The sequence below is a fragment of the Melozone crissalis genome, unplaced genomic scaffold (genome assembly GCF_028551555.1).
Source record: "Melozone crissalis strain CALT ecotype California unplaced genomic scaffold, PUWL_Pcris_2 ptg000088l_1, whole genome shotgun sequence".
In the NCBI taxonomy this organism is placed as follows: domain Eukaryota; kingdom Metazoa; phylum Chordata; class Aves; order Passeriformes; family Passerellidae; genus Melozone; species Melozone crissalis.
The window spans coordinates 2,025,764-2,050,960 of NW_026535865.1; the positions used below are offsets into that span (position 1 = coordinate 2,025,764).

The 25,197-nt window shown below is 59.7% G+C and overlaps 1 protein-coding gene across 1 annotated transcript; it reads left to right on the forward strand.

Annotated features, from left to right (window-relative positions):
- The first annotated feature begins 6,511 nt into the window (after positions 1-6,511).
- LOC128947031 (nuclear receptor ROR-beta-like) lies at positions 6,512-24,859 on the forward strand. Its single transcript, XM_054291106.1, has 10 exons — positions 6,512-6,566; positions 14,010-14,095; positions 14,194-14,335; positions 15,447-15,860; positions 16,734-16,855; positions 17,734-17,866; positions 18,931-19,038; positions 19,757-19,867; positions 20,609-20,721; positions 21,266-24,859. Exons 1-10 carry the CDS (start codon positions 6,560-6,562, stop codon positions 21,425-21,427), a joined length of 1,398 nt encoding a protein of 465 aa, XP_054147081.1. The 5' UTR covers positions 6,512-6,559; the 3' UTR covers positions 21,428-24,859.
- Positions 24,860-25,197: the final 338 nt, after the last annotated feature.

Below are 25,197 nucleotides of genomic sequence, written 5' to 3' on the forward strand. Positions count from 1 at the left end.
TGGAAACAGGGATGGGATGGAGAGAGGGGTGGGATGGAGAGAGGGATGGGATGGAAATAGGGATGGAGAGAGGGATGGGAATGGGGATGGGGATGGAGAGAGGGACAGGGATGGAGAAAGGGATGGGATGGAAACAGGGATGGAGAGAGGGATGGGATGGAGAATGGGACAGGGATGGAAATGGGGACAGGGATGGAGACAAAGATGGGGATGGAGACAGGGATGAGGGTGCAGATGGACAGGGATGCAGGAAGAGACAGGGATACAAACAGGAATGCAAACAGGGACAGAGGCAGGGATGGGGCTGAGGCAGGGACGGGGCTGAGGCAGGGGTGTGGATGCAGACAGGGATGGGATGCAGGCACGGATGGGGATGCAGGCACCGATGGGGATGCAGACACAGATGGAGGTGCCGTTCTCCACCCCATGGACACCCAGAGCCGCTGCCCGGGGCACGGTGGGATCCAGCCCGGCCCTGGTTCCCCTCCCCCGGCCCCTACGGAAGGCTCAGCGGTCATTAATTGCTCGGGACACCCCTCGGGGTGCGGGGGGAGGCTGAACGTTCCTCCCCCGGCAGCTCTGCTGGCCACGGCTCCAATTAGCCTCGTTACCTGCGTCGCTGCTGATTAGGGCCGGGTAATTGCCCGGCGTTCGGTGTCCCTCAGAGCCACATGGCAGCGCCTATTGCATAAGCACCGGGCCGGCGTTACGTGAGCCCCGAGCGAGTCAGGCCAGCCCGGGGGCTCCGGTTACACCCGGCCCTGCTGCCCCCCTGCTCCCGGCCCCGGGGGCGGACAGGGACAGCCCCCACGGGCCGCAGGGCGCAGGGGTGTGCGCCGCTGCTGCCTCAGTTTCCCCGTTCTTTGCACTCACAGCGTGTCCTGATAACACCCACCCTGCACCCACGGCCCCACGGCCCCACGGCCCCACAGCCCCATGCCATGGCCCCTGAACACCACAGCCCCACAGCTCCACGGCACAGCCCCATTCCATGGCCCCGCAGCCCCACACCACCACCCCATGATCCCACAGCCACATACCACAGCCATTTTACATGGCCCCATTACCTCATGGCCCCACAGCCCCATGGCCCCACAGCCGCATGCCATGGCCCCTGAACACCACAGCCCCACACCATAGCCCCACAGCCCCACAGCACAGTCCCATCCCATGGCCCCGTATTCTCACACCACCACCCCATGATCCCACAGCCCCACACCATAGCTGTTTTCCATGGCCCCATCATTCCATGGCCCCATTATTCCATGGCCCCATAGCCCCACACCACAGTCCCATTCCATGATCCCATAGCCCCACATCACAGCCGTTTTCCATGGCCCCATTACCCCATTACCCCATGGCCCCAAAGCCCCACGGCCCCACAGCCCCATGGCCCCATAGTCCCATAGCCCCACAGCCCCATGCCATGGCCCCTGAACACCACAGCCCCACAGCTCCACAGCACAGCCCCATTCCATGGCCCCATAGCCTCACACTACCACCCCATGGCCCCATAGCCCCACACCACAGTCCCATTTCATGTCCCCATAGCCCCACACCACCACCCCATGGCCCCATAGCCCCACACCATAATCCCATTCCATGATCCCACAGCCCCACACCACAGCCATTTTCCATGGCCCCACAGCCCCACACCACAGTCCCATTTCATGTCCCCATAGCCCCACACCACCACCCCATGGCCCCACAGCCCCACACCATAATCCCATTCCATGATCCCACAGCCCCACACCACAGCCATTTTCCATGGCCCCATTACCCCCTGGCCCCACAGCCCCACACCACAGTCCCATCCCATTACCCCACGGCCCCACAGCCCCACAGCCCGTGCCGTGCCAGCCTTTGCATAAGCAGCAGCAGCAGCAGCAGAGGTGCAGTGACTCACAGCCCTGCAGCGGGGCCACGTGCCCAGCACCCTGCCTGATCCCACTGCCTGCCAGGCCTGGCACAGCTGGCACAGCCACCTCTCATGCCCGCGGTGTGAGGGCACTGCCCCGTTTGCTTTGGCACAGCCGAGGGACCCCCATCCTGCAGCACTGAGGCATTTCAGCAGCAGGGGGGGAGGGAGGGTGGCACTGACACCGTGGGGAGCACAAAGCAGTGACACCCAGCCCTGGGCAGGGGGTGCCCCCTGTGCCACCCCCACAGCTGGGGGCACAATGAGGTTCAGTGGCTGCAAGTGCTGCAGTTCTGCTGCTGCCCCCCAGCCCCCAGTGCTGTCCCCACCCTCAGACCAGTGCGGGGGACATGGCTGGGCCCTCATCCAGCCCTGGGGATGGGGGACAGGACCCCCATCCGCCCTGGGAACCCCAGGACCCCTTTGCATTCCAGGGATTGAAAGCCAGGACCCCCATGCGGCCCTGGGATTGAGGGACAGGACCCCCATCTATTCCAGGGATTGGGGGACAGGATCCTCATCCATTCCAGAGACTGAGGGACAGGACCCTCATCCAGCCCTAGGATTGGGGGATAGGACCCCCATCCATTCCAGAAATTGAGGGACAGGACCCTGATCCATTCCAGGGATTGAGGGAGAGGACCCTCATCCAGTGCTGGAACTAGGGGAACAGGACCCTCTTTCAGCTCAGGGACTGGGGGTCAGGATCCCCATATATTCCAAGAATTGTGGGACAAGACCCCCATCCAGACCAGGAATTGAGGGACAGGATCCCCACCCAACCCTGGGACCCCCAGCACCCCCATCCAGCCCTGGGATTGAGGGACAGGACCCCCATCCATTCCAGGTATTTGGGGACAGAACCCTCATCCAGATCAGGGACTGAGGGACAGGACCCCCATCCAGCCCTGGCACTGGGGGACAGGACCCTCATTCAGCTCAGGCACTGGGGGATGGGACGCCCATCCAACCCTGGGACCCCCAGGCCCCCCATCCAGCCCTGGGACTGGAGGACAGGACCCCCATCCATTCCAGATATTGGGGGACAGGACCCCAATCCAGCCCAGGAATTGAGGGACCCCCAGGACCCCGATCCATTCCAGATATTTGGGGACAGGACCCTCATCCAGCCCTGGCACTGGGGGACAGGACTCCTGCCCAAACCTGGCACTGGGGGCTGCCCTGGGGCACACCCCCCACCCAAGGATGAGCTGTGGGGAGGACCCCAGCTCTGTGCCCCCCCTCAGTGGGTTCACCCCGTGCCCCACTCCCCGCCGGGCAGCTCAGCCACTCCAGCTGGGAAACTGAGTCACGGCCGGCGCCTGGCGGTGCCCAGGCAGTGCCCAGGCAGGGAGCCCGGGGCAGGGGCACCGCGGGGTCCGGTCGGGGCTCCCCGAGCCTGGGGCGCTGTTCCAGCCCCGAGCGGGGCGGGGGGCTCTGGTTGGGGGGCTCTGGGTGCGGGGCGGGCGATGCTGGCAGGAGGTTCCCCTCTCGCTGGGTGCGGCCGAGGGAGAGCAAACAGTGATTAAGGCGCGATGGTGTCATCCGGAATTCCTGCTCACCTCCGGGCCAGCCCGGGGCGGCTGCGCTGATCCTGGCGGCACAGCCGGGCCAGCGGTGCCCACTTCAGCCCTGGCACTGATCACAAAGATTTGGCAGCTGGGCTGGGGCGGGAGGAGAAGTGCTGGATGGTGGCAAGTGTCAGTTTTGGGGTCTTTGTCCCGTCCTGGTGCCATTTCCATCTTCTGCCACCGGTGCCACCTGGGCTGGGCTGGATCCTGCCCCGCTGGACCTGTCCCCCAGCATTGCCCCGGTGGGTGCAGCTCCTGGCACAGTCTGGGCCTGGCACCACGCAGGAGCCAAAGGCAGCTCTGCCCCTCCAGCCCCGCTGCTCTCATCCCCAGGAGATGCTGGGGTGAGGGTCAGATGTGAATGAGCTGCACCAGCCCCTGTCACTGCCAGGGGAGGGGCAGAGGGGTTTTAGGGGATGTTTTGTGACGTCCCTGGCCAAGGCCGCTCCTCTCTTAGGAGCAAATGTTGCTCCAGGGGCTCAGCCTCAGTGAGCTGGCTCCACCTCGCTCTGGCTTTCCTGGGGATGAGGAAAATTCCCCCAATTCAAACCCAGCCAAGCCCATGGGGTGAGACCTCATCACAAGAAAAAGGGGTCCTGCTCTGGTGGAGCCTCTCCACCTCCACCCTCGTGGAGGCTGAATCCCAGATCTGCAGCACCCAGCACACGCTCAGGTGTCCCTGCAGCATCTCCTGGGCCTTTCCCCGGGCCATTCCCGAGGCTGTGGGTGCCCCATGGGATGCAGGAATACACAGGGAGATGTAGACAGAGATGAGATGGAGCGGGGGTGCCGCACACGAAGGGTTAAAGGCCGGCGGGAGCGGGTGCGGGGATGCTGCGTGGGTCCCGCGTTGCTCACGGCAGGTGTGGTGCCGCTTATGTAACCTCATACTTTTGGGTTGCGCCGAGCGCTCGGGGAGGATTTTCGCTCTCGCTCCGCCGCGATTGAGCCGCGATTGTCCCAACAGCCGCAATCGGCGACCGCCTTTGGGAGGGGCGGCTCGGACCCCGCGTGCCACAGGAGTCACCGCGCTGCTCCCGCTCTCAGTTTCCCCATCTGAAATGGGGCTAATGAGGGTGACCTGCTTGGGGCAGCTCCCGTGACCCCGGGGAGGCAGCGCGGGGTGCCGGGGATGCGCACCGGGCCGGCAGCTCTGCCTGCATGCGGGGCGCGGAGCTGCCGACAGCGAGGGAGACGTCGGCCCTCGTCCCGTCTGCGTGCCCATCCATGCGGAGCAGGCAGGAAAGCCGCGAGGAAGGAGAGAATCCGACCGGAGAGAGCAGCGAACCCGCTCCCAATCGCCATCAGCGCAATCGTGTCAGACAGCAGCGCTGGAGCGAGCTCTGCCCGCCGCCCCCAGCCCCGGCCCCCTCCCCGCCACAGCCGGAGCGGAGCCGGGAGGGTCTCGGGCAGGGGTGGGAGCACACAAAACACAAAATGAGACCACGGCTCAGTCCCAGCGTCCCACCCCAGCACAGGGGTGGGAGAGCACAAAACACAAAGTGCCACCACGGCTCAGCCCCAGCGTCCCCCCGACACTGCCACCCGCCTGTGCCAGAGCAGGGGGACAGCCCCAGGGACAGCAGGGGAACCCCTCTGCCAGCGGCATGTCAGCATCTCTGCACCCCCGGCTCAGCTCAGCGTTTGGGGTGGATGTGGGCCGAAATTGCCCCCTTCAGCTGCCATTAAATGGTTTGATTTGAGCACTGGGGGGCTGAGGTGTCCCCTCAGGGCCCAGCGGCGAGGGCAGGAGGCCATCGAGGCAGGAGGCAGTGATGCCACGTGTGGTGATGGTGATGGTGGCTGCCTCTGTGTCTCTGGTGGATGCTGTCTCCACGTCCATGGCTGATGTGGCTGTGCCATGCCTGTGACCACACTCATACTCGCGGCAGATGCCCCATCCAGCTGTGGTGATGCCAGCTCCATGCCCATGGTGGATGCCAGGTCCATGTCTGCAGTAGGAGCAGTGCTCATGCCTATGGCAGATGCCTTCTCTGCACCCATCAGGTCTCCAGGCCAGTGCCACTGTCCCCAGGCACCTCTGGGCACCGCTGGGCACTGACCCTGGCACCTGAGCCCTGGCCCAGCATTGCCAGGGCCAGCTGCCTCCACCCCTGTGATGTGGCGCAGGGAGGACTCTGGTGACCTGGTGCACCACAAACCACAGCCAGGGGACTTTGCCCCGTGCTGGCACCTCGGGCTCTGCACGGCGAGGCCTGGTCCAAAGCCACCATCTCTGCTCCTCTCAGGCAGTGTCCCTTATCCAGGGCACAGCCCGGGCCCCCAAACCACCTGTGCTCATCCCAGCACGAGGAACGGGGTGGGAATTCCTCCCTGCCGCCTTCAAACCTTCCCAACCCGCAGGGCTCCCAGCTGGGATGTGCCCTCAGATTTCAGCATCTGCACCCTGGCATGGGCGCACTGGGCACAGGGGGGTCCCCGTGCTCCCCACGCCCCCCCGGTGCCGGGTGCTGCCCCTTCTGCAGAGCCCCCCAGCCCTGTCCCGTCCTGTCCTGTCCTGCCGGGGTTTTTTGGGGTCCCTGGCGGGCACAGCGGGGCCGCACGGGCGCCAAGTGAAGCAAGGCAGCCGTGATTCAGCGGGACACGCAGCCGGCCCCGTGCCTGGGCGAGCCGGGGCAGGACGGGCACGGCTCGTCCCTCCCGGGGGCGGGCAGCCCCGGGGGCAGCTCCGAGCCGGCCCGGCCGGGCGGGGGGCGCGCAGCCCCCGGTGCCGGGCGGGCTCCGGCAGCGCCGGGCAGCGGGCGGCGGAGCGGCGGCGATGGGGATGGAGCGGGAGGAGGAGGAGGAGGACGAAGGGCAGGAGGTGGGGCTGGAAGTGAAACCGATTGGGGGGGGCGGGGCGGGCTCGTCATGTGAACGGCCGCATGCTCGGGCAGAAGTGGGTCACGGCGCGGCGGAGGGGCAGGTGCCAGAGCCGCCCGGTGCCGCCCGGTGCTTCCCGGTGCCGCCCGGTGCCTCCCGGTGCCGCCGCTCCCCGCCGCGCCCCGCGCCGCTCCGGAGCCCCGCGCCGCCCCATGCGCCCCCCGGCGCCCTGAGCGCGGCCGACACGATGCGAGGTGGGTCCGGGGCAGCGGGGAACGCGGGGGGCGGGCGGCACAAGTTGGTGCCGGTGGGGATCGGGGAGAGCCGGCGGAGGGGGACGGGCAGGACCCGACGTCAGCCCGGACGGGGATACCGGGGAGCCGCACCAGACGGGGGGCTCGGTGTCAGCCCGGACAGTGACACGGAGGGATCCGCATCAACTTTGCTGGAGGAGAACGAGGGGAGCGGGGTGAGCCCCGCGGAAGGGATGGGAAGGACCCGATTCAGCCCCGCTGGGGACACGGGGGACCCGCAGCAGCCGCTCTGGAACGGGACAAGGGGGGATCCGCACCAGCCCCGCAGAGGGGAACGAGGGGGGAACCCGCACCAGCCCCGCCGGGGCCGCTCTGCCTCCTCCGGCTCCCCCTTCGTTAGGATAAAATTCTTGTTTATTTTGCTTTGCTTTCCGACGCCGGCTTAGACGCACTCTTAAGCTTTTCCCCGCACTAAACCCCTTAATCTCCTCTTCAATATGTTGCTCCCACCAGGGCTGGATTTATTGTAGTTTTTTCCCCCTTTTCCCCTCCCCACGGCGTGGGGGGCAGTTTGGGAGGCTCCTGCAGGGACGGGCGAGGGATCAGGTGCAATTTTGGGTGCCCCCTTTTCCAGGGCAGGGGTGAGTTGTGCCAGCACCTGCCTGCTTTTACCCGCTACCAAAGGCGATTCCTGCTTTTCACCCGTGTGCTTTGCCGAGCAGGCGGTGGGGAGGAGGAGGATGGAGGGAGGAAGGCTCCAGCGGGACAATCCAGCGGGGCCTGCTGGTGGTGACGCAGCGGTGGCCGGACTCAGCTCTGCTCCAGCGTGCTGGGCTGGGATTTTCACCCTCCTTTAAACCATTTTTCCTGCCTTCCCCGAGCCCTTCGCCCTGCCAGGACTCCCTGGTGCCCCTCCATGGGTTTATTTTGGGGGTGCACCTCCTTAGGCTCATTTTGAGGAGTGGGCACCAGGGCGTTCATGCCGAGCTCCTCAAATCCTGCTGGCTCCCTGCGCCGCGGGTGCTGCGGCTCTGCCCCCGCTGTTCTCTTGTGTAACAGTGGAGAGGGCGAGGCGAGCCCCCCACATCCCCGTCCTGCCCCCCAAATCCTGGCTTTGCACCTTTATGGGGACGGAGGGAAGCCTTAGCGCCTGCCTAATTGAGATCACGCCTGGCTCTTACGTAGCACTTGCACAGCCAGCACCGGCTTAATTAGCAACTGGGCGAACTTTTCCTTTTTCTAAAAAATATTTTTCCTTTTCCCCCATGAATTGCTGGTGTTGACCCTAATTTAGGGCCGAACCCTGCTGATTCCCACCGTTCCCCACAGTCGGGCGTTTTTCCCGCAGTCCCGCGTCCTCATCCCTCTCGAAGCCCAAACGCCGCATGGCGACGCCAAATTGATTCAATCTCCATTTTCCTTCCCAAAACCGCCACCGCTCTGCCCCATTTCCCCGGGGGCCACAGCAGCTCCTCTCTCCTGTCCTTTCCCTGCGCCGCGGCTGCGCCGGGGCCGGGGAAGAGAGAGGCTTTGCCTTGTATAATCCTATACGATTTCCAGCCCTCCTGCTCACTTGTTTTGCAAGCAGCGTGGCGAGGAGCGTGCGGTGGCTCGGCAGCCTTTGCGACTTGTCCTAGTGACCTAGATCTGTCATTGGAAAAAATCAGAGAGGGCGGAGGAGGAGCTTCCCGGCCCGTTTCGGCGGCGTGCACACGCTGGCGCGGCCGGCACCCACCGGGCCCTCCCGCACGACGGCAGCGCCTGTCCCGGCACCGGGGATGGCCCTGCCTCCATCCCCAAAACCCAAACCTGGAGGAGAAAGCTGCCCTCTGCCTCTCTGAGGGGTCCAGAGGGGATTTGGGGTCCCCCCACTCTGATAACCCCAGGGAGAGCCAGCACAGGGAGAGGCGAAATTATTGTTGGGGTCTGGTGGTCTCTGTCCCCATCCCCGCGTCCCTGTCCCTGCTCTCTGTCACGTTTAACTTTGAACTAGCCGCGGCTATTTAAAGAGCTGCTAATGTCTAAATCAGCCCGGTTTATCGGATGTGGCGAGCAGAGCTGCTCTCCCGGCTTTTTTTAGCCCCCGGGGAGATAATTCCCCCCCGGTTTAGCAGCTCTGCCGGAGGGGTTCTCCCACCCCACCCCGGGCTGGCAGGTCCCCCCTCCCCTCTGCCTCACCTTTGCCACCCTTGTGCAGCAGGCAAAGTGCAAAGGGCTGCGGGGCTGGCCTTGGCACGGCTCGGCGTGGCACGGGAGCTGCGGAACCGGAGCTGCTGAACCGGAGCGGCCCCGGGGCAGCCGCATCGCCCACCCCGAGCTGCCATTCCCCTGCTCCACGGGACGGGGGAAAGCAGCGCTTTGCTGGAGGCTGGGGAGAGTGCAAGAGCTCCGTTGGCGTGCCTGCAAGGGAAGGTGGCCAGGGGTTGCCCCAGGGCAGGGTGAGAGCAGCCGAGCGCTGTTCTGGCCCAAAGTTTCCAGGAAATCTTTGCTAATCACTTAGGAAAGCAGTTCTCCCTCCAGAATCGCAGCCCGGCACGGGGCCGTGCTTGTGTCATCTGAATTTTCCCTGCTGCCCACTTGGCCCCGGTGTCCCTGTGCCTGGGGCCGGGGCTGTGAACACCCAGCACGGGCCTGCCTTGTTTGGGGTTCCCCAGGGATGGGGATGGGATTTTTTGGCAGCCATGGCCGAAGTTCCGGGGTGCTGGGAGACCCCGAGGCACTGCAGCACCGGAGGCTGTTTAATAGCAAAGCCAACAGCAGATAAAAGGGGTGATAATTCCCTTTATTTCCTTGTTTATTCCTGCCCCAACAGCAAAAAACAACTGTGGATGGTGGCTGTGGGGAGGCGCAGTCGCTGCTGGGGCTGGAGGTTGCTGCAGAGGATGTGGGTGCAGAGCTGGGGTTTAGGGCAGGAATGGGAAATGGGGCGGCATTGTGGGTCCCTGCATGTCCCTGTGGGTCCCTGTGGTCCCTGCAGGTCCCTGTGGGTCCCTGTGCAGCCTGGACTCGCCCTCCTCTCCCTGCTCTGGCTGCACCAGGGTGATGCTGAGTCCCCCTGGAAGGGGAGAGGTGCTGGAGGTGAAGCATTGGAGCCCTGGCTGGGGCTGGGGGTTCCAGGGGGGCCCTGGCTGGGGCTGGGGGTTCCAGGGGGGCTGCTGGGCTGCTGCCGCCTCCCAGGGGTGCCCATCCTGCAGCATCGATGGAGCCTGGCAGAGGGATGGGGCACGGAGCTCTCTCCCAGCAGGGTCACTGGGGAGGAACTGGGGGGTATTTGGGGCAGGGATGGCACCAGAGGCACGGAGCCACCTCTGAAATACCCAGAGCTGGGGTGCTGCCCCACTGCCTCCAGCCAGGACACCACAGGGGAAGGAAGGGGTGCCCACATTCTGCCCTGTGGGGTCAGAGCTGTGCAGGCTCACACTGGGGCACAGTGCAGGGGTCTGGAGTGCACCCCAAAACAAACCCCTCCCAGCAGTCCTCACCCCACAGCCCCAGTTATGCTGATGGGGAGGGGGAGGCAGCTCCAAAAATTCTCCAGCAGCAGCGGGGTCAGAGCACATCCCAAGGCTCAATGGGGCGCTGAGGGTTTTGGGGTGATTCCCCAAAAACAGTGAGATCATAAGGCTGAGAGGAAGGACAGAGGGAGGAGGAGGAGGATGGGGCCAACCCAGAGGGGGGGTCCAGCCCCCATGGCTGCACCCTGCAGCGCCGGCCTTGTTTTGTTTTGGGGTGCGCGGGATGCCCGCCCTTGGGGCGGGGGCGATGCAGGGAGGGTGTGCCGGCCCATTCCTGCTCGGGGAGGGCGGATCTGGCTCTGCCGAAACCGCGGAGCCTCCAGCAGGGGCTGGGGGAGCGGGGCTGGGCTGGAGGGGACACACACACAGAGCCAGGTCTGGAGGGTGACAGGCGACCTGGGGGACGAGGAGGAGGAGGAGGAGGCGCCCCTCACCTGCAGCTGCAGCTCAGGGTGACAAATGGGTGCCTCCAGCTGGAGGTATCACCCCAAAACACCCCAAAATCCGCACTGCTGGCGGCGGGAGGTCGGCGTGCTGCCCTGAGAGCGGCGCGGCGCTCCGCGGGCGCGGAAGGGTTAAGGGCAGTGGTTACACAAGCGGCGTGGCCGCGGGCAGAAAGTGTGTCAGTGGGACACGAGGGCTGCACCGCGCACCGGGGGCATCGCCCCGCCACGGCCGGGCCCGCGGCCGCACCGGGCCGCTTACATAAGGACCGGCCGGTGGCAGCGGGCCGGGAGTTGGGCAAGAAGTGTTTACAGTGGGAGGAGAGCAAATACCACCGCCGGGACATTTTAATTGCCGGCTGGAGATCATTATTACTTATTTTTTTTAACCCTTTCGTTGTTTCTTTTATCCTGATCCCCGTTTTAGCACCATCGGCCCCGGGGTGGAGGTTCCCGGAGGGGAAGAGGTTCAGCCCCTCCTAAATGTCCTCCCCTGTTCGCATGGTTGTGGTGGGAGGAGATGATGATTCTCCAGTGGGGAAACTGAGGCATGAGGGTAAAGTGGTTGGGGTGGGGAATATCCAGGATTTGGGGTCTACTGAGATGTTTTCCCTGATCCCAGTGAGATTTGGGGGATTCCCGAGCTGCTGTGGCCACCCCACCCTCACCCTCATTCCTTCCCATCCCTCTGGATTTGCCCAGGGCTGTGTTTGGGGGTCCAGGGGAGGGTCCGGCCGCCTCGGGGGTCCCTGGCTGTGGCACGAGGGGACACTGAAGGAGCCGACTCGGTGACTCAGCCGGGTTTCCAATCAGAGCAGCAATTAACCGTGCCGGCTGTAATTGCCATCGCCAGGTTACGGCCGTATCTCCACGTCAGTTATTTGGGGCGAGCGTCCTGGAGCGGGTCAGGTGCCAGCGGCGGGCACGGCCGGTAATTAGCACCATGGTAATTAGAGCCCCAAAAGGCTGCGGGCACACGGCGGGCGGGCAGGGCTTGTCCTTCATCAGGACAGCATCATCATCATCATCATCACCCTCAACTCCTGCTCTCCTGGGGCGGGATTTGGCCATTGGCACACGGAGCCTTTGGGGTCGCTGGGGTTTTTGGGGCTCGCTGGCGGTGCCGGGCCGCGCTCAGCCCCGGTGTGTGCCGGTAATTCCGGGCACCGGAGTATCGGCCGCGGGCGTGAGGGCGCGGCGGGCGCGATGCATCACCCGCGCTGCCGGCGGCTGCAATTAACGTTGCAATTAACGTTGCATAACGAGCCCGACGCCGCTTCCTGCCGGGGGTGGCACCCCCTCCCTGTGCCCCCCGTCGTGCCACCACCTCGGTCCCATCCCGGACAGGGCTCGGGCAGCGCGGCGGGGAGCGGAGCGGTCCCTGCAGAGTGGGGGAGATGGCAGCGGGATCCGGGGAATTGGGGGTGTTTCGGTCATGGGAGCTGGGGGTGATTTGTGGGTGGCCCCACATGCCCCTCCTGGTGCCTCCGTGCCCCTGAGAAAGGCTCTGCGGTGTTGGTGCAGCTGCGGGTGATGTGAGGATGCCCTGGACATCCCTGCCCTGCCCATCGCGGGGAAACCGGCTCGGCTCAGGAGCACGGCAGGGGCGTGGGCAGAGGGTGCGGGGAGGGGCAGGGGTGGGATGTGACTCCCTCGAGTCGGGGGACAACACACAGCCCTGGGAGAAGCAGCCTGGGGGAGGAGGGTGAGCCCCAAAACCACCCGGTGCATGTGGGGCACTGGGTTAATCAGTGAGCCAAAGGATGCAGGAGGGACCTGTCCATGCATTTACACCTGGGATGGGAGTGAGTCCTTCCCCAGAGCCAAACCTGCCCGGGGGGACACAGTGCTGGCATCCCTGAGGGTACCAATGCCATCCCTGGGAGTACCAATAGCATCCCTGGGGGGTTAACAATGGCATATCTGGGGGTACCAGTAGCATCCCTGGGGATACCAATGACATCCCTGGGATATTGAGCATCCTTGGGGGTACCAATAGCATCCCTGGGATATTGAGCATCCCTCAGGGTACTGATGGCTCCCCTGAGGGACAGAGAGATCCCTAGGAGGGACCAATGAGAATCCCTGGGGTACCAACAGCATCCCTGGGATACTGAGCACCCCTGGGGGTGCCAATAGCTTCCCTTAGGGTACCAATATCATCCCTGGGGGTACCAACAGCATCCCTGGGGGGGTACCAATGGCATCCCTGGGGGTACCAATAGCATCCCTGGGATATTGAGCATCCCTGGGAGTACCAACAGCATCCCTGGTGGTGCCAATGTCATCCCTGGGGTATAGAGCATCCTTGGGGTACCAATAGCATCCCTGGGATACCGAGCATCCCTTGGGTACCAATAGCATCCCTGGGGTATTGAGCATCCCTGGAGGTACCAATGGCTCCCCTGAGGGACAGAGAGCATCCCTAGGAGGGACCAAGGCCATCCCTGGAGGACTGAGCATCCCTGAGGGACCGATGGCACCTCGGCTGCCCGTCTGCCCAGTGAGGCCTCAGTGCCCCATCCCAGCCTCCCCCGAGCATTTAGGGACCCCAGGACCCTGCTGGGTACAGTGGCACTGGCTGAGCACGGGGACTGTCACTCGCAGAGGTGGCCCCACAGAGCACATCCCTCCAGCAGAGCCGCCCGATGGCTCCCAGGGGAGAGCAGAGGCAGAAGGGAATTACCCGAGCCCAGCGGGGATTTGCACAGGCCCAGGAGGTTGGAAATAGCCATAATCTGGCCCTGGGGGTTATTTTGGCCCGGCGGGGCCTGCCCAGCACCCTCGGGAGCGCCGCCAGGCTGAGCCGGGCCGGGCTGCGGGGGCTGGATGGGGATTAGAGGGTGCAGAGATGCCGGGAGGCACGTACAGCCCCGGGGGTGCCGAGCATCCCCCCCCGGGCCGGGAGGGCACGGCCAGCCCGGATCTGGGGCAGCTGGAAAATGAGGAGGACGAAGCCTATTAGCAGCTCAGTGCCAGCGAAGCAGAAGCGGGAGGGAAGCGGATTTGTGGGGGGAAGGGGCCGGGACCTTGAGCTGGGGGTGGCTGTATCGGCTATATCGGTGCTGGGTCCAAAGGAGCGGCTGGGGGGGGGCACGGGGGGGCCCAGAGCCTCTGCAGGGATGGGGATGGTCCCTGTGCCAGGCTGTCCCTGTCCTGGTGCACACATCGGTTGGAAAATAAGGAGAATTATTCCAAAACAGAGTCCCAGGCAGGCTAGAGCAGAAACCTTCTGTGCTCTCTGATTCAAGAGCTTTCCTACCCTGGCTCTTGCTGCTGGTGGGTGGGGATACCCCACGCCCTGTGTGAACCTTTTAGGGAGCTCTCTGAGGTGCAGGAATCCTTGTGGTGTCTGTGGGAAGGGCTGAGCTGCCGGTGGGTCCAGCTCTCGTGCCTCAGTTTCCCCAGGTGCTGAGCCCTCTCCTCCCTCTCAGCAGTGACCAGCATTAACCCCGTGGTTTCCCCTCTTCCCCCCTCCACCGCAGCCCAAATCGAGGTGATCCCGTGCAAGATCTGCGGAGACAAATCCTCAGGGATCCACTACGGTGTCATCACCTGCGAAGGCTGCAAGGTGAGTCCGGGAGGAGGGCTGCGGGCAGGGGGCGGCTCTGCCTTCCAGCAGGGCATTTCCCCAACCTCTCCCATCCCATTCCACCCCATCCCGGGCAGGGTTTCTTTCGGAGGAGCCAGCAGAACAATGCCAGCTACTCGTGCTCCCGGCAGAGGAACTGCCTGATCGACCGCACCAACCGCAACCGCTGCCAGCACTGCCGCCTGCAGAAATGCCTGGCACTGGGCATGTCCCGCGACGGTGAGTGCTGCCCCCGGTCCCCAGGGTCCCTGCTTGTCGCAGACATTTTTTCATAGAAATCATTTCTTTGAGACTTGTTCATCTTCTGGGAAGCTGAGGCCCCAGAAAGAGAATGTAAACAATGATTATCAGCTGCTGTGCAATGCAATAGGATGCACCTGTGATTGGTTCATGTTCCATGTGTACAATTAAAGGCCAATCACAGGGCAAGCTCTCTGGAACACAGTGACAGAGAACTCTCTTGTTTTTAGATTCTTTTCTATGCTATTCTTAAGTTAGCAGCCTCTGCAACTTCTCTTCTGATTCTTTTTAGTATAGTTATAATGTATTATATATCTTATATCAATAAATCTAGCCTTCTGATCATCAAACAAGATTCTCGTCCTTCTCTCACCTGAAGACCTCATCAGGTCGCAGTAATACCTGCTGCTCCTAGGGGCGGGTCAGGCACTCAGGATGGAGCTGCTCCCCCCGCAGGGCCAGCGGGTGCGAGGAGGGATTGGGACGCCAGAAACGCTTTTGTGTTTTCAGTGGGAAAATCGAAATTGGTTCTGTTTGGTTTGACCCAGGGTTGGTCTGGTGTGACGGTGTTCACAGGGGTCTTTGGATGAGGGAAGAGATGAGGATTGGAGTCTTTGTTTCAGAAGGCTTGATTTATTATTTTATGATATATATATTACATTATAACTATAGTAAAAAATACAAGAGTTGCATCTCAGAAGGCTGGCTAAGCTAAGACTAGAACGGAAAGGAATGAAAACAAAGGTCTGTGGCTCAGACAGAGAGAGAGCCAGCTCTGCCGTGAGTGGTCACTAATTCCAAACAACCACACGAGACCAATCACGGACCCACCTGTTGCATCCCACAGCAGCACATAACCATTGCTTACATTTTGTCTCTGAAGCCTCTCAGCTTCTCAGACGGGAAAAAAATCCTAAGAAAGGATTTTTCTGAAAAAGATGTCTGCGGCAGTCTGGGTTGGGGGGGTGCATCCAGCGGGGTCCCAGCCCCCAGAGCAGGCACTCCCGGCAGCCAGGCCCTTTCCCAGGGCAGTGGAGCTGCCTTTGGGGGGTGAAGCTGCCCTGACACCGCCACCTCTCCCCCGGGGCAGCTGTGAAGTTCGGCCGCATGTCCAAGAAGCAGCGGGACAGCCTCTACGCCGAGGTGCAGAAGCACCAGCAGAGCCAGGAGCAGAGCGGCGGCGCCAAGGACGAGCCCGAGCCCCTGAGCCGCGTGTACACCACGAGCGTCAGCAGCGGCCTCTCGGACCTGGACGACATCTCCACGCTGTCCGACGGGCTCCTCTTCGACTTCCCCCTGACCCCCGACGGCAGCAGCACCTACTACAACCTGGACCTGCTGGCCTCGGCGCAGCCCTCGCCCGACCAGTCCAGCCTGGACGTGGCCGATGCCACGCTCATCAAGCAGGAATCCCTCTACGAGCTGATGCTGGAGCCGGCGCTGCTGGCACACGGGGCGCTGGAGGGTGCCCAGCTGCCCCCGGACATCTCTGTCCTGGAGATTGGTGAGTGCCAGGGCAGGGCAGGGCAAGTGTGTGGCCACGAGGATGAGTCAGAGAGTCAAAGGATGCAGGAGGGATCCATCCCTCCACTTACACTTGGGATGGGAGTGAATCCTTCCCCAGAGCCAAAGCTGCCCCGGGGGATGCAGTGATGCCATCCCTGGGGGTACCAAGGGCATCCCTGGGGCTACTGATGGCATCCCTGAAATATTGAGCACTCCTGGGGGGTACCAATGGCTGCCCTGAGGGTACCAAGGGCATCCCTGGGGTGCATCCCTGCTGCCACCCCAGCACCTTGCAGGACACACCCAGCCCTGGGGACACACACCTGGTCTAGGGGAAGAGGTCCTTGCCCATGGAATGAGATTTAAGATGAATAAGTAGATGGGATTTAAGCTTCCAACCCAAACCATTCTGAGCATCCCTGGGGTAATGAGCATCCCTGGGGGTACCAATAGCATCCCTGGGTCTACTGATGGCATCCCTAGAGTATTGAGCACCCCTGGGGGTACCAGTAGCATCCCTGGGGGTACCAATGGCATCTCTGAGATATTGAGCACTCCTGGGGGTACCAATAGCATCCCTGCGGGTACCAGTAGCATCCCTGGGATATTGGGCATCCCAGGGGATGAGCCCAGGCTCAGTTCCTGGAGCAGCCCCAAGGCTCCCTGATGGATGGAGCTCAGCACACCCAGGGTCTGTGGCACATCCCTTGCTTGCTTTGGGCTCAGCCCCTGCTGCCCCATCTGTCCTCACACCCCGTGACACCGCGTGAGAGCCCCACCACCCCTCCAGCCCTCTGCCCCACAGCCCCAGAGGCCAGGACAGAGTTGGGGGGCCCAGGTGTCACCTCCTGCTGTCCCCCCTCCCCTGCAGACCGGGTGGCCCAGAACGTGGTGAAGTCCCACCTGGAGACGTGCCAGTACACCACGGAGGAGCTGAAGCGCCTGGCCTGGAGCCTCTACTCGCCCGAGGAGGTCCGTGCCCTGCAGAGCAAGGTGAGTGCCACTGCCACAGCCCCTGGCACAGCCACTGTCCCCTGGGGCTGTCCGTGGGTGAGCAGGGGTCTGTCAGTGCTTGGGAGCTGCCCAGAGGGGAGTTTGCTGTGGCAGCTCACACTGCAGGTGTCCCAGTGCCACCGTACCCTGTGGATGGCACAGCACTGCCCTGGGGTGACAGAGCTCATCCTTGCTCTGGGCGTGACAGAGCTGGGATGCCAGCACTCCCTGACAGTGTCCCCCATGGATGGCACAGCACTGGGGTCTTGTCCCTGCCCTAGGGGTGGCAGAGCTGGAGTGCCAGAGGCACAACACACCCTGAGAGTATTCCCCATGGATGGCACAGCACTGGGGTCTCACGCCTGCATTGAGGGGGTCACAAAACTGGGGTTCCAGGGTGCCAGCACACTCTGAGTGTCCCCCATGGATGGCACAGCACTGGGGTCTCATCCCCACCCTGGGATGTGGCAGAGCTGGGGTGCCGGGGTGCCAGTGTGCCACCACACCCTGAGAGTGTCCCCTGTGGGTGGCACAGCCCTGGGGTCTTGTCCCTGTCTTGGGAGGGTGACAGAGCTGGGGTGCCAACACTCCCTGACAGTGTCCCCCATGGATGGCATGGCATTGGGGTCTTGTCACTGCCCTGGGGGTGGCAGAGCTGGGGTGCCAGAGTCACAGCACACCCTGAGAGAGTTCCCCATGATGGCACAGCACTGGGGTCTCACCCCTGCCCTGAGGGGGTGGCAGAGCTGGGGTGCCAGCACACCCTAAGTGTCCCCTGTGCATGGTACGGCTCTGGGGTCTTGTTCCTGCCCTGAGGGGGTGGCAGAGCTGGGGTGCCAGGGTGCCAGCACTCCCTGAGAGTGTCCCCTGTGGCACAGAGCTGCGAGGCCATGTGGCAGCAGTGCTCGCTGCAGATCTCCAACGCCATCCAGTACGTGGTGGAGTTCGCCAAGCGCATCGACGGCTTCATGGAGCTCTGCCAGAACGACCAGATCATCCTGCTGAAAGCCGGTAAGGGGGGAGCCCCCCTGGCCCCCTGCCACCCCCCTGGTGTCCCCACTGCCCCCTGCCACCCCCTGAGTGTCCCCACCGCCCCCTGCCACCCCCAACCCCTCTCCTGAGCAGAGCTGTGGGGCCAGAAGCAAATCCCATCTCTTCTCTTGGCTGGTGCTTTCCTTTTTGGGGTCCCCCCCCGGCTGCCCCAGTTCTCCCAGTGCTGGGGGAGCAGGTGCTGGGCTGGAAGGAGCTGCAGGTCACATCCAAGGGTGATGGTGAAGGGGGGCACGTGGGGAGTGCCTGCCTTGGGCACAGGCTTTTCTCCATCCAAATGTCACCCAGAAACTGGGATGGAAACGAGAACAGAAGGTTTTCCTCTGGGAGAAGGGGTGCCAAACTCCAACAGGAGCGGGGAGGATTGAGAGAGAAGGATTGGCCTCTTCTCCCAGCAAGGGACTGGGAAGAGGAGGATGATGGCAGCGCACACCCACGTCCCCCACCCTTCCATCTGCCCAAGCTGGCAATGCCGTGCCCAGGCCAGGGAGCTGAATGTGCAAAATCCCCAAAACACTGGGAGAACCTCAGAGTTTCTGATCTGTCAGAGCTGGGGAGCTGAGATCAGCACCTAGCCCTGGGGACACATGCCAGCATCCCTGCGGGGTGCTGTACCCCAAAGCCAGAGCTGGCTGTGCCTGAAGCGCTGGAGTTTAACTCATTCTTTCATTTCTTCCTTCCATTTTCTTTTTATTTATTTTGTTTTCACCCTTTCCTCTCTCTCGGTGCTCCACCACGACCTCGGTCTCTCTGTGCCTGGCTGCGAATGACTGGATAATATTTCCCTTTGGTGAAATATTGTGGTCACAATTGGACACCTAAAAAAAACCCCAACCAATCCCAAAAACCCAAACTGGATTTGTTGAAATACCCATCCTGCTCTTGGGAATGAACAATCTGGACCTCAAACGTGCACTGGGGGCTTTCCTCTTTCTTACATTTGGTCCTGGGGTGACGGAAACCCCCCTGACCTTCCCCACCCTGCCCTGCCCTGCCCTCGTCTGCGCTCTCTCTGCCTACATCAGGTTGCCTCGAGGTGCTCCTGATCCGCATGATCCGCGCCTTCAACCCCCTGAACAACACCGTCCTCTTCGAGGGCAAGTTCGGTGGCATGCAGATGTTCAAATCTCTCGGTAAGGGCTCCAGCTGCTCCTCCTTGGGGCTCTCCTCCTCCTTCCTTCTCCATCTTCCTTCTTCTTCTTCCTTCTTTTCCTTCTTCTTCTCCACCTTCCTTCTCCTCCTTCTTTTTCCTCCTTCCCTCTCCTCCTTCCTTCTCCTTCCTTCTCCTTCTTCTTTCACCTTCTTTCTTTCTCCTTCTTTTCTCCTTCTGCTTCTTTTTCTTTCTTTCTTTCTTTCTTTCTTTCTTTCTTTCTTTCTTTCTTTCTTTCTTTCTTTCTTTCTTTCTCTTTCTCTCTTTCTTTCTCTCTCTTTCTCTCTTTCTTTCTCTCTTTCTCTCTTTCTTTCTCTCTCTCTCTTTCTTTCTCTCTCTCTTTCTCTTTCTCTTTCTCTCTCCTTCTCTCCTTCTCTCCTTCTTTCTCTCTCTCTTTCTCTCCTTCTCTCCTTCTTTCTCTCTTTCTCTCCTTCTTTCTCTCCTTCTTTCTTTCTCCTTCTTCTCCTCCTCTTCCTCCCCCTATCCTCTGCTTTCCCTCTCCCTCCCTTTATCCTCTCTCCTCTCCCTCTGCAACCCAGACAAGGTTGGAATTTCCCAGGTGAGTGCCCAGGACCCCTCCCCACCCATCTCCTCTCCCAAAATCTTTCCAAGCTCCCGGTGCCGCTGGCTCTGTGCTGGGTGGGCAGAGCAGTGACAGTGACAATGACAGTGACAGTGCCGTGTCCCTGCTGTCCCCTCAGGCTGTGACGACCTCATCGGTGCCGTCTTCGAGCTGGGCAGGACCCTGTGCCGCCTGCAGCTGTCGGACGAGGAGCTCGCCCTCTTCACTGCTGCTGTGCTGCTCTCCCCAGGTACTGGGGGCCCCAAATGTGGGGGTGTCCTGACCCCATAAACCATCCTTGGTGCATGATTTCAGTTACTCCTGGGAAAGGAACTTGGGGGGAAAATGCATCTGAAGGTGGACAAAATGCATCTGTCATTCTTTGGTGGGAAGAGCAACTGTGTCACCCATGGGGTGGGGAGCAGAGAGAGGAGTCAAGTGTCCCCAAAACCATCCTGGGGAGCAGGAAGGGTTAAAAGAGCCACTGCCCTGTGCATGGGAGAGATCCTTGGTGGCTCTGACCCTGTGGCTGTGGGAAATGGATTCATCTCTAATAGTGATAAAATTCTAATGGTTAGCTTCTAATTGTGATAGCATGATTTATAACATACATGTTATAAGTAAAACATATATTTAAAACCTATATCACATCACATCACATCATATCATATGTTACATTACATTACATTACATTACATTACATTACATAATATTGCATATTATATAATATTATATATTACATATTACGTATTACGTATTATATATTATGTATTATATATTATATATTATATATTATATATTATATATTATATAATTACATATTACATAATTACATATTATATATTACACATTACATTACATTACATTACATTATACATATATTTACTAAAAATAAAATAAAAGTTCTTAGAACACCTCTCCATTGCCCCATCTCTAAGTCAGAAAAGAACCTGATCCAACAAGAGCTGACTCTGTCCCTCCTCTCCCTCAGACCGCCCGTGGCTGACCGAGTCCAAGAAGGTGCAGAAGCTCCAGGACAAGATCTACGTGGCCCTGCAGCATGAGATCCAGAAGAAACACTCCGCTGAGGACAAGCTCTCGAAGGTGGGGGCACACAAACCCAGCCAGGGGAGCAGGGGGTGTCTGAGCTGGGGGATGTGGCTGGGCCAGAGCTCAGGAGCCACACACACATTTTGGAGAGTGAGACATCAAACCTGTCAGGGGAGGAGAAGAATTTCTCCTTCCAAGGGCTGTGAATCTCCCTTGTGATGCAGGCAGAGCTGGTGAACCTGGCAGTGCACCAGGAAATGGTTTTTTTTAGGAAAAAGAGCCATTTTGGGAATGCTTTGACCTGCACAGAGCTGGGGTGGGGAGGAGCACCCACTGTGGAAAGATGAGGGTTTGGGGGTGAAGCCAGGTTTCTGCCAGGCTCTCCAAAGGTGGGCAGTCTGCTGGTGCCCCAGTGCCAGGATTGATCCCCAAACCCACCCCCTGTGTCCATGGAAGGGGGAACAGCAGTGCAGGGGACACTGAGTGGTCCCCAAACCGCCCTGCTTGTCCCCAAACCGCCCTGCTTGACCCCAAACAGCAGCATCAGGGCCACCACACCCAGCACCCCAGCGGTCACCAGCTCCTTCTCTCTCTGCAGATGGTTTCCAAGCTGCCCTTGATGAAGACCATTTGCAACCTGCACTTGGACAAGCTGGAATTTTTCCGTCTCCTGCACCCTGAGACTGCCATGAACTTCCCCCCTCTCTACAAGGAGGTTTTCAACTCTGAGCTTCAGTACAGCGACCCCCGGGAGAGCTAAGGCCAGGAGCCAGCGGCCCCCTTGGAGTTCCCCAAAATTTGGAGCCAAAACTGCACTTCAGAGGTTTGGGGCAATTTATTTAAATCAAATAATCAAAGGCAAGAGAACCCCCGGGGGGGCTGCGGTGCCTCCCTGGCCCCGTCTCCTCGCTGTGGATTGCAATAGCTCTTGAATGTAAAGCACCTTGAAGGAAAAAAAGCAAATGGACTTTGCCATACCAGTGAAATGAATGTGAAATCTCTGCTTGGGAGAGGAGATGCTCCTGGCAGTGGTGAGGGACAGGCTGCTCCTGGTGACACGGGAGGAGGGAGTGTCCTTCCCGCTGTCCCGGCTGCGCTCTCCACCTCCCGTTTTTATTTCTTTGTTTTTTTTAATTATTATTTTTATTTTATTGTGGTTTTTTTAACCCGATCATCAGGCATGGGATAAAGAAGGGGTGATGCTGACTCGGCTGGGTCGGGTTGGGGCTGCAGCTGAGGAGAGGGAAAGGACAGACAGAGCCTTTGCTTTATTTCATCTCCCACGGGTGCAGTGGGACCCTGGGAGCTTGGCCAGGAAAGGTCTGGCTGTGGCTGGCGGGGAATTCACCACAGGATTTTCCTGTGAGGGAAGCTGCTTTGAGGGAAAAGATGCTCAGTGCAGCAGGGGAAGAGTTTTGCAGGGTCTCCCTGCCCTCCACCACAACATTCTCCCAAATTCCCAGCCAGCTCCTTGTCCAGCTGGGTGACACCTGACCTTGTGGAGCTGGTGCCTCGTGCCACCTCTGTGCATCCCAAAAGCTTTTCCAGGCCCATGGGACTTCAGCCAGAGCCCAGATCCTGGCCACCCCACCCCAGAGGCACCCGTGGCACTGGAGGGGCTCCAGGGCTGTCCCTGTCCCCGTGGTGGCCGCAGCTCTGGGTGCTGCTGTTGTGTGCAGCTCTCTTATCAATCCCATTAAAACTGCCCCAAGGTTCAGCACCCAGAGCAGGGTTTGTGACCCTTTCCCCACCCCATCCCCAGGCTCCCCTTTCCCACACCACACACAGGTGTGGCTGCAGGATGAGTTGGACCCAGGCTTTCCCCTCAATGAGCTCCCTAGAACTGTTCTTTTGGGAGTTGCTCTTGAGTTAGCAGGATTTAGGAGCTTTTTAGGGGGAGAAACTGCCTGTTGGAGCCAAGGGAAGTGAAAGGTCCTTATTCCCTTTGAGGAATAAGGCTGGTTGGAAGGAATGTGGTGTTTGGGACCTGCTGCTCCTTTTGGGAGGCTCAGAAGGGGATGAAGGAAGGATTGGTGGGATGATGCTGTTCTAGGCCACGGCAGCAGGGGATGCTTGAGAGACTCTGTGGCTCTGCAAATGGATTTTTCCATCCCTGCTCCTGCTCTCACTGCAGCAAATGCCAAAAAAACTACAAGGGAAAAACCTGCTCTGAGGCAGCCCCAGTTTCTGCTGACAAAGGGCTAAAATCCCAAGCTCCTTTCCTGCTTTGTGCTGATTCCTCGTGCACCCAACCCCATCCTCGGGCAGCTCCGAGCAGGAGCCAAAACCTTTGGATCCACAACTGCACCCCTCAAACCAAACCAGCAGCTTTCTTAGCAACGTGAGGGATACTCCTGCTTTTGTCAAAACACCTCCTAGGGAAGACCATGGACCAACCTTGACGAGGGAAGACTCTCCCATGGGATTTCTGCTCGGCTCCAAGGCAGAGGGAATTTGGGAGCAGCCGCCGCGTGGCTTTGCTGACCACATCCCACCAGCAAACTGCCATGGCTTTGCTGACCGCATCCCAACAGCTTCTGGGGGCAGATTGGAGCCTGCCAGCCTTGGCTCCCTCTCTGCTGGAGCCAGGTCTCTGGGAAAAGGCTGCCAGCCCTCCCACGGCCCCACGCGACGTCCAGTGCCAATGCGTGGCTGTCCAGCGCAGCGTCCACGGCGTGGGGATGTGCCCGGCTCCTCTCCTGCCCTCTGCAAAGCTTGGACAGAAGAGAGAAGTCAGTACTGCCTTTTATGTCCTGAGGGTTGTGCCTTTTTTTTTGTGTTGTTTTTTTGGAAGCGTCGTTTCCGACAGCGCCGTTCACTTCCCAGGAAAAGCAGCCCCAGAAGGTGACTGAGCTCGGAGGGAACAGCCCGTGGGGGTTTGGGAACACTTGGGGAAAAAACCCCAGAAATTTATTAAAAAAGAAAAAAAAAAAAAGCACACACCCTTCTTTTTGCCCTCGGTATTCGTCAGCCAACACAACCAACACGCCACCGAGTTCATTTCATCCAGCAAAGAACCCAGGAAAGCACCTTAATTTGGGAACATCAGAGCCCGTGGGGAGAGATTCTGGATTATTCTGAGCAATAAGAGCCCCCCCGTGGGAACCTAGGGAAGACTGGAAGTATTAAACACGTGTAACTCGACCTGCCAAACTGCAGGAACCTGCACTTTTCAGTTCTCTTCAGAGGAACCGACTTGATTCGATGATTTTTTTTTTTGGGAGGGGATATAAAAGTGATTCGGTGTCGATTCGGTGATTGCTGGCCTGGGGTGGGTGCCACGCCTGGAAAGGGATGGCAGGGGGTGGAAAGGGATGGAAAGGGATGGCAGGGGGTGGAAAGGGATGGCAGGGGGTGGAAAGAGATGGCAAGGGATGGCAGCCCCTGCTTGGGGCTCGCCAGGGCTGTGCCAAGGTTCCTCACCCCTGCTGGGCCACCCAGAGCTCAGGGCTCGCAGGGAAATGACAAAACCACGGCAGAAATGCCCCCAAAAAGGGAGATTTCCCTCTCCTCTGTGGCCAGTGGGGAGGGGGCCCGGAGCCCTGAGCCCCCCATGGCTCTGGTGCTCCAGAGATGCTCCCATCCCAACATGGGATGTTCCTTTCCAGCAGCCCTGGGCCGCCAGCTGGGGCTCCTTTCCAGACCAAGATTAATTTAGTGTTTGTTTGTCTGCTCTGGCAGTGTAGCTGAGTGTCCATTTCCACCCACAGAACCCTCACACTGTGTATAAAGATGGATCAAAAATATATATAATATATATTCTTGTGAATGTTGGTGCAAAAGAGAAAAATATATAAAGTTTTGGTCGGCTTTATGTTATTTTTTATCTCTATGAATGAAAGGAAGAAATGGAAAACCTTTTATTTCCATTTACCACCCCCTCCACACATTACCTACCTGTAGATACCAACAGGTTTTATGGAAATGTTTTACTTTTTAGATTTAGGAAAATGCTTCTGTTCTCATTGAATGTTCTGTCTTGTAAGATTGTAATTTCTATTTTTTTAAAGAAAAGAAAATAACTAAATAAAATTTCCTCTTTCAGACCAGTCAGCTTAGGAAGGGAGGGCAGGGGAGGGAGAAACGTTTATTTAAGGACAAAAACTGTTGTTGGAATTTTTCATAACATTAAATAAAAAGTAATATAATGTATGGATGACAACCTTTTTACTGAGGTGTGTTCTATAGCTACATAGATGTATATTGCACAAAATTTACAGGAAGAAAAATAAAGTCTGTTTCACAAGGCTAACAAAATATATATATAATGCTGGAAATAATGATTTTAAATTTTAGGAAAGAGGGAGAGTGGAAGTGAATCCCTCAAAGTGATGAAAAAGCTTTCATTTCCTCCACGGGTTAAGAAGCTTGAATTTCCATGGGTTAAAAGCTTTAATTTCTTCCATGGGTTAAAGACTGAGCTGTACCAGAATCCCAGGATGGTTTGGGTTGGAGGGGACCTCAAAGCTCTTCCAGTGCCACCCCTGCCATGGCAGGGACACCTTCAGGTTGCTCCAAGCCCTGCCCAGC

What these genes read in the sequence shown, in the direction of transcription:
- LOC128947031 (XM_054291106.1), top strand. An exon ending in TCACCTGCGAAGGCTGCAAG is followed by an intron (nt 14,096 to 14,193) that starts GTGAGTCCGGGA and finishes CATCCCGGGCAG; the next exon opens with GGTTTCTTTCGGAGGAGCCA. An exon ending in TCCGTGCCCTGCAGAGCAAG is followed by an intron (nt 16,856 to 17,733) that starts GTGAGTGCCACT and finishes CCTGTGGCACAG; the next exon opens with AGCTGCGAGGCCATGTGGCA.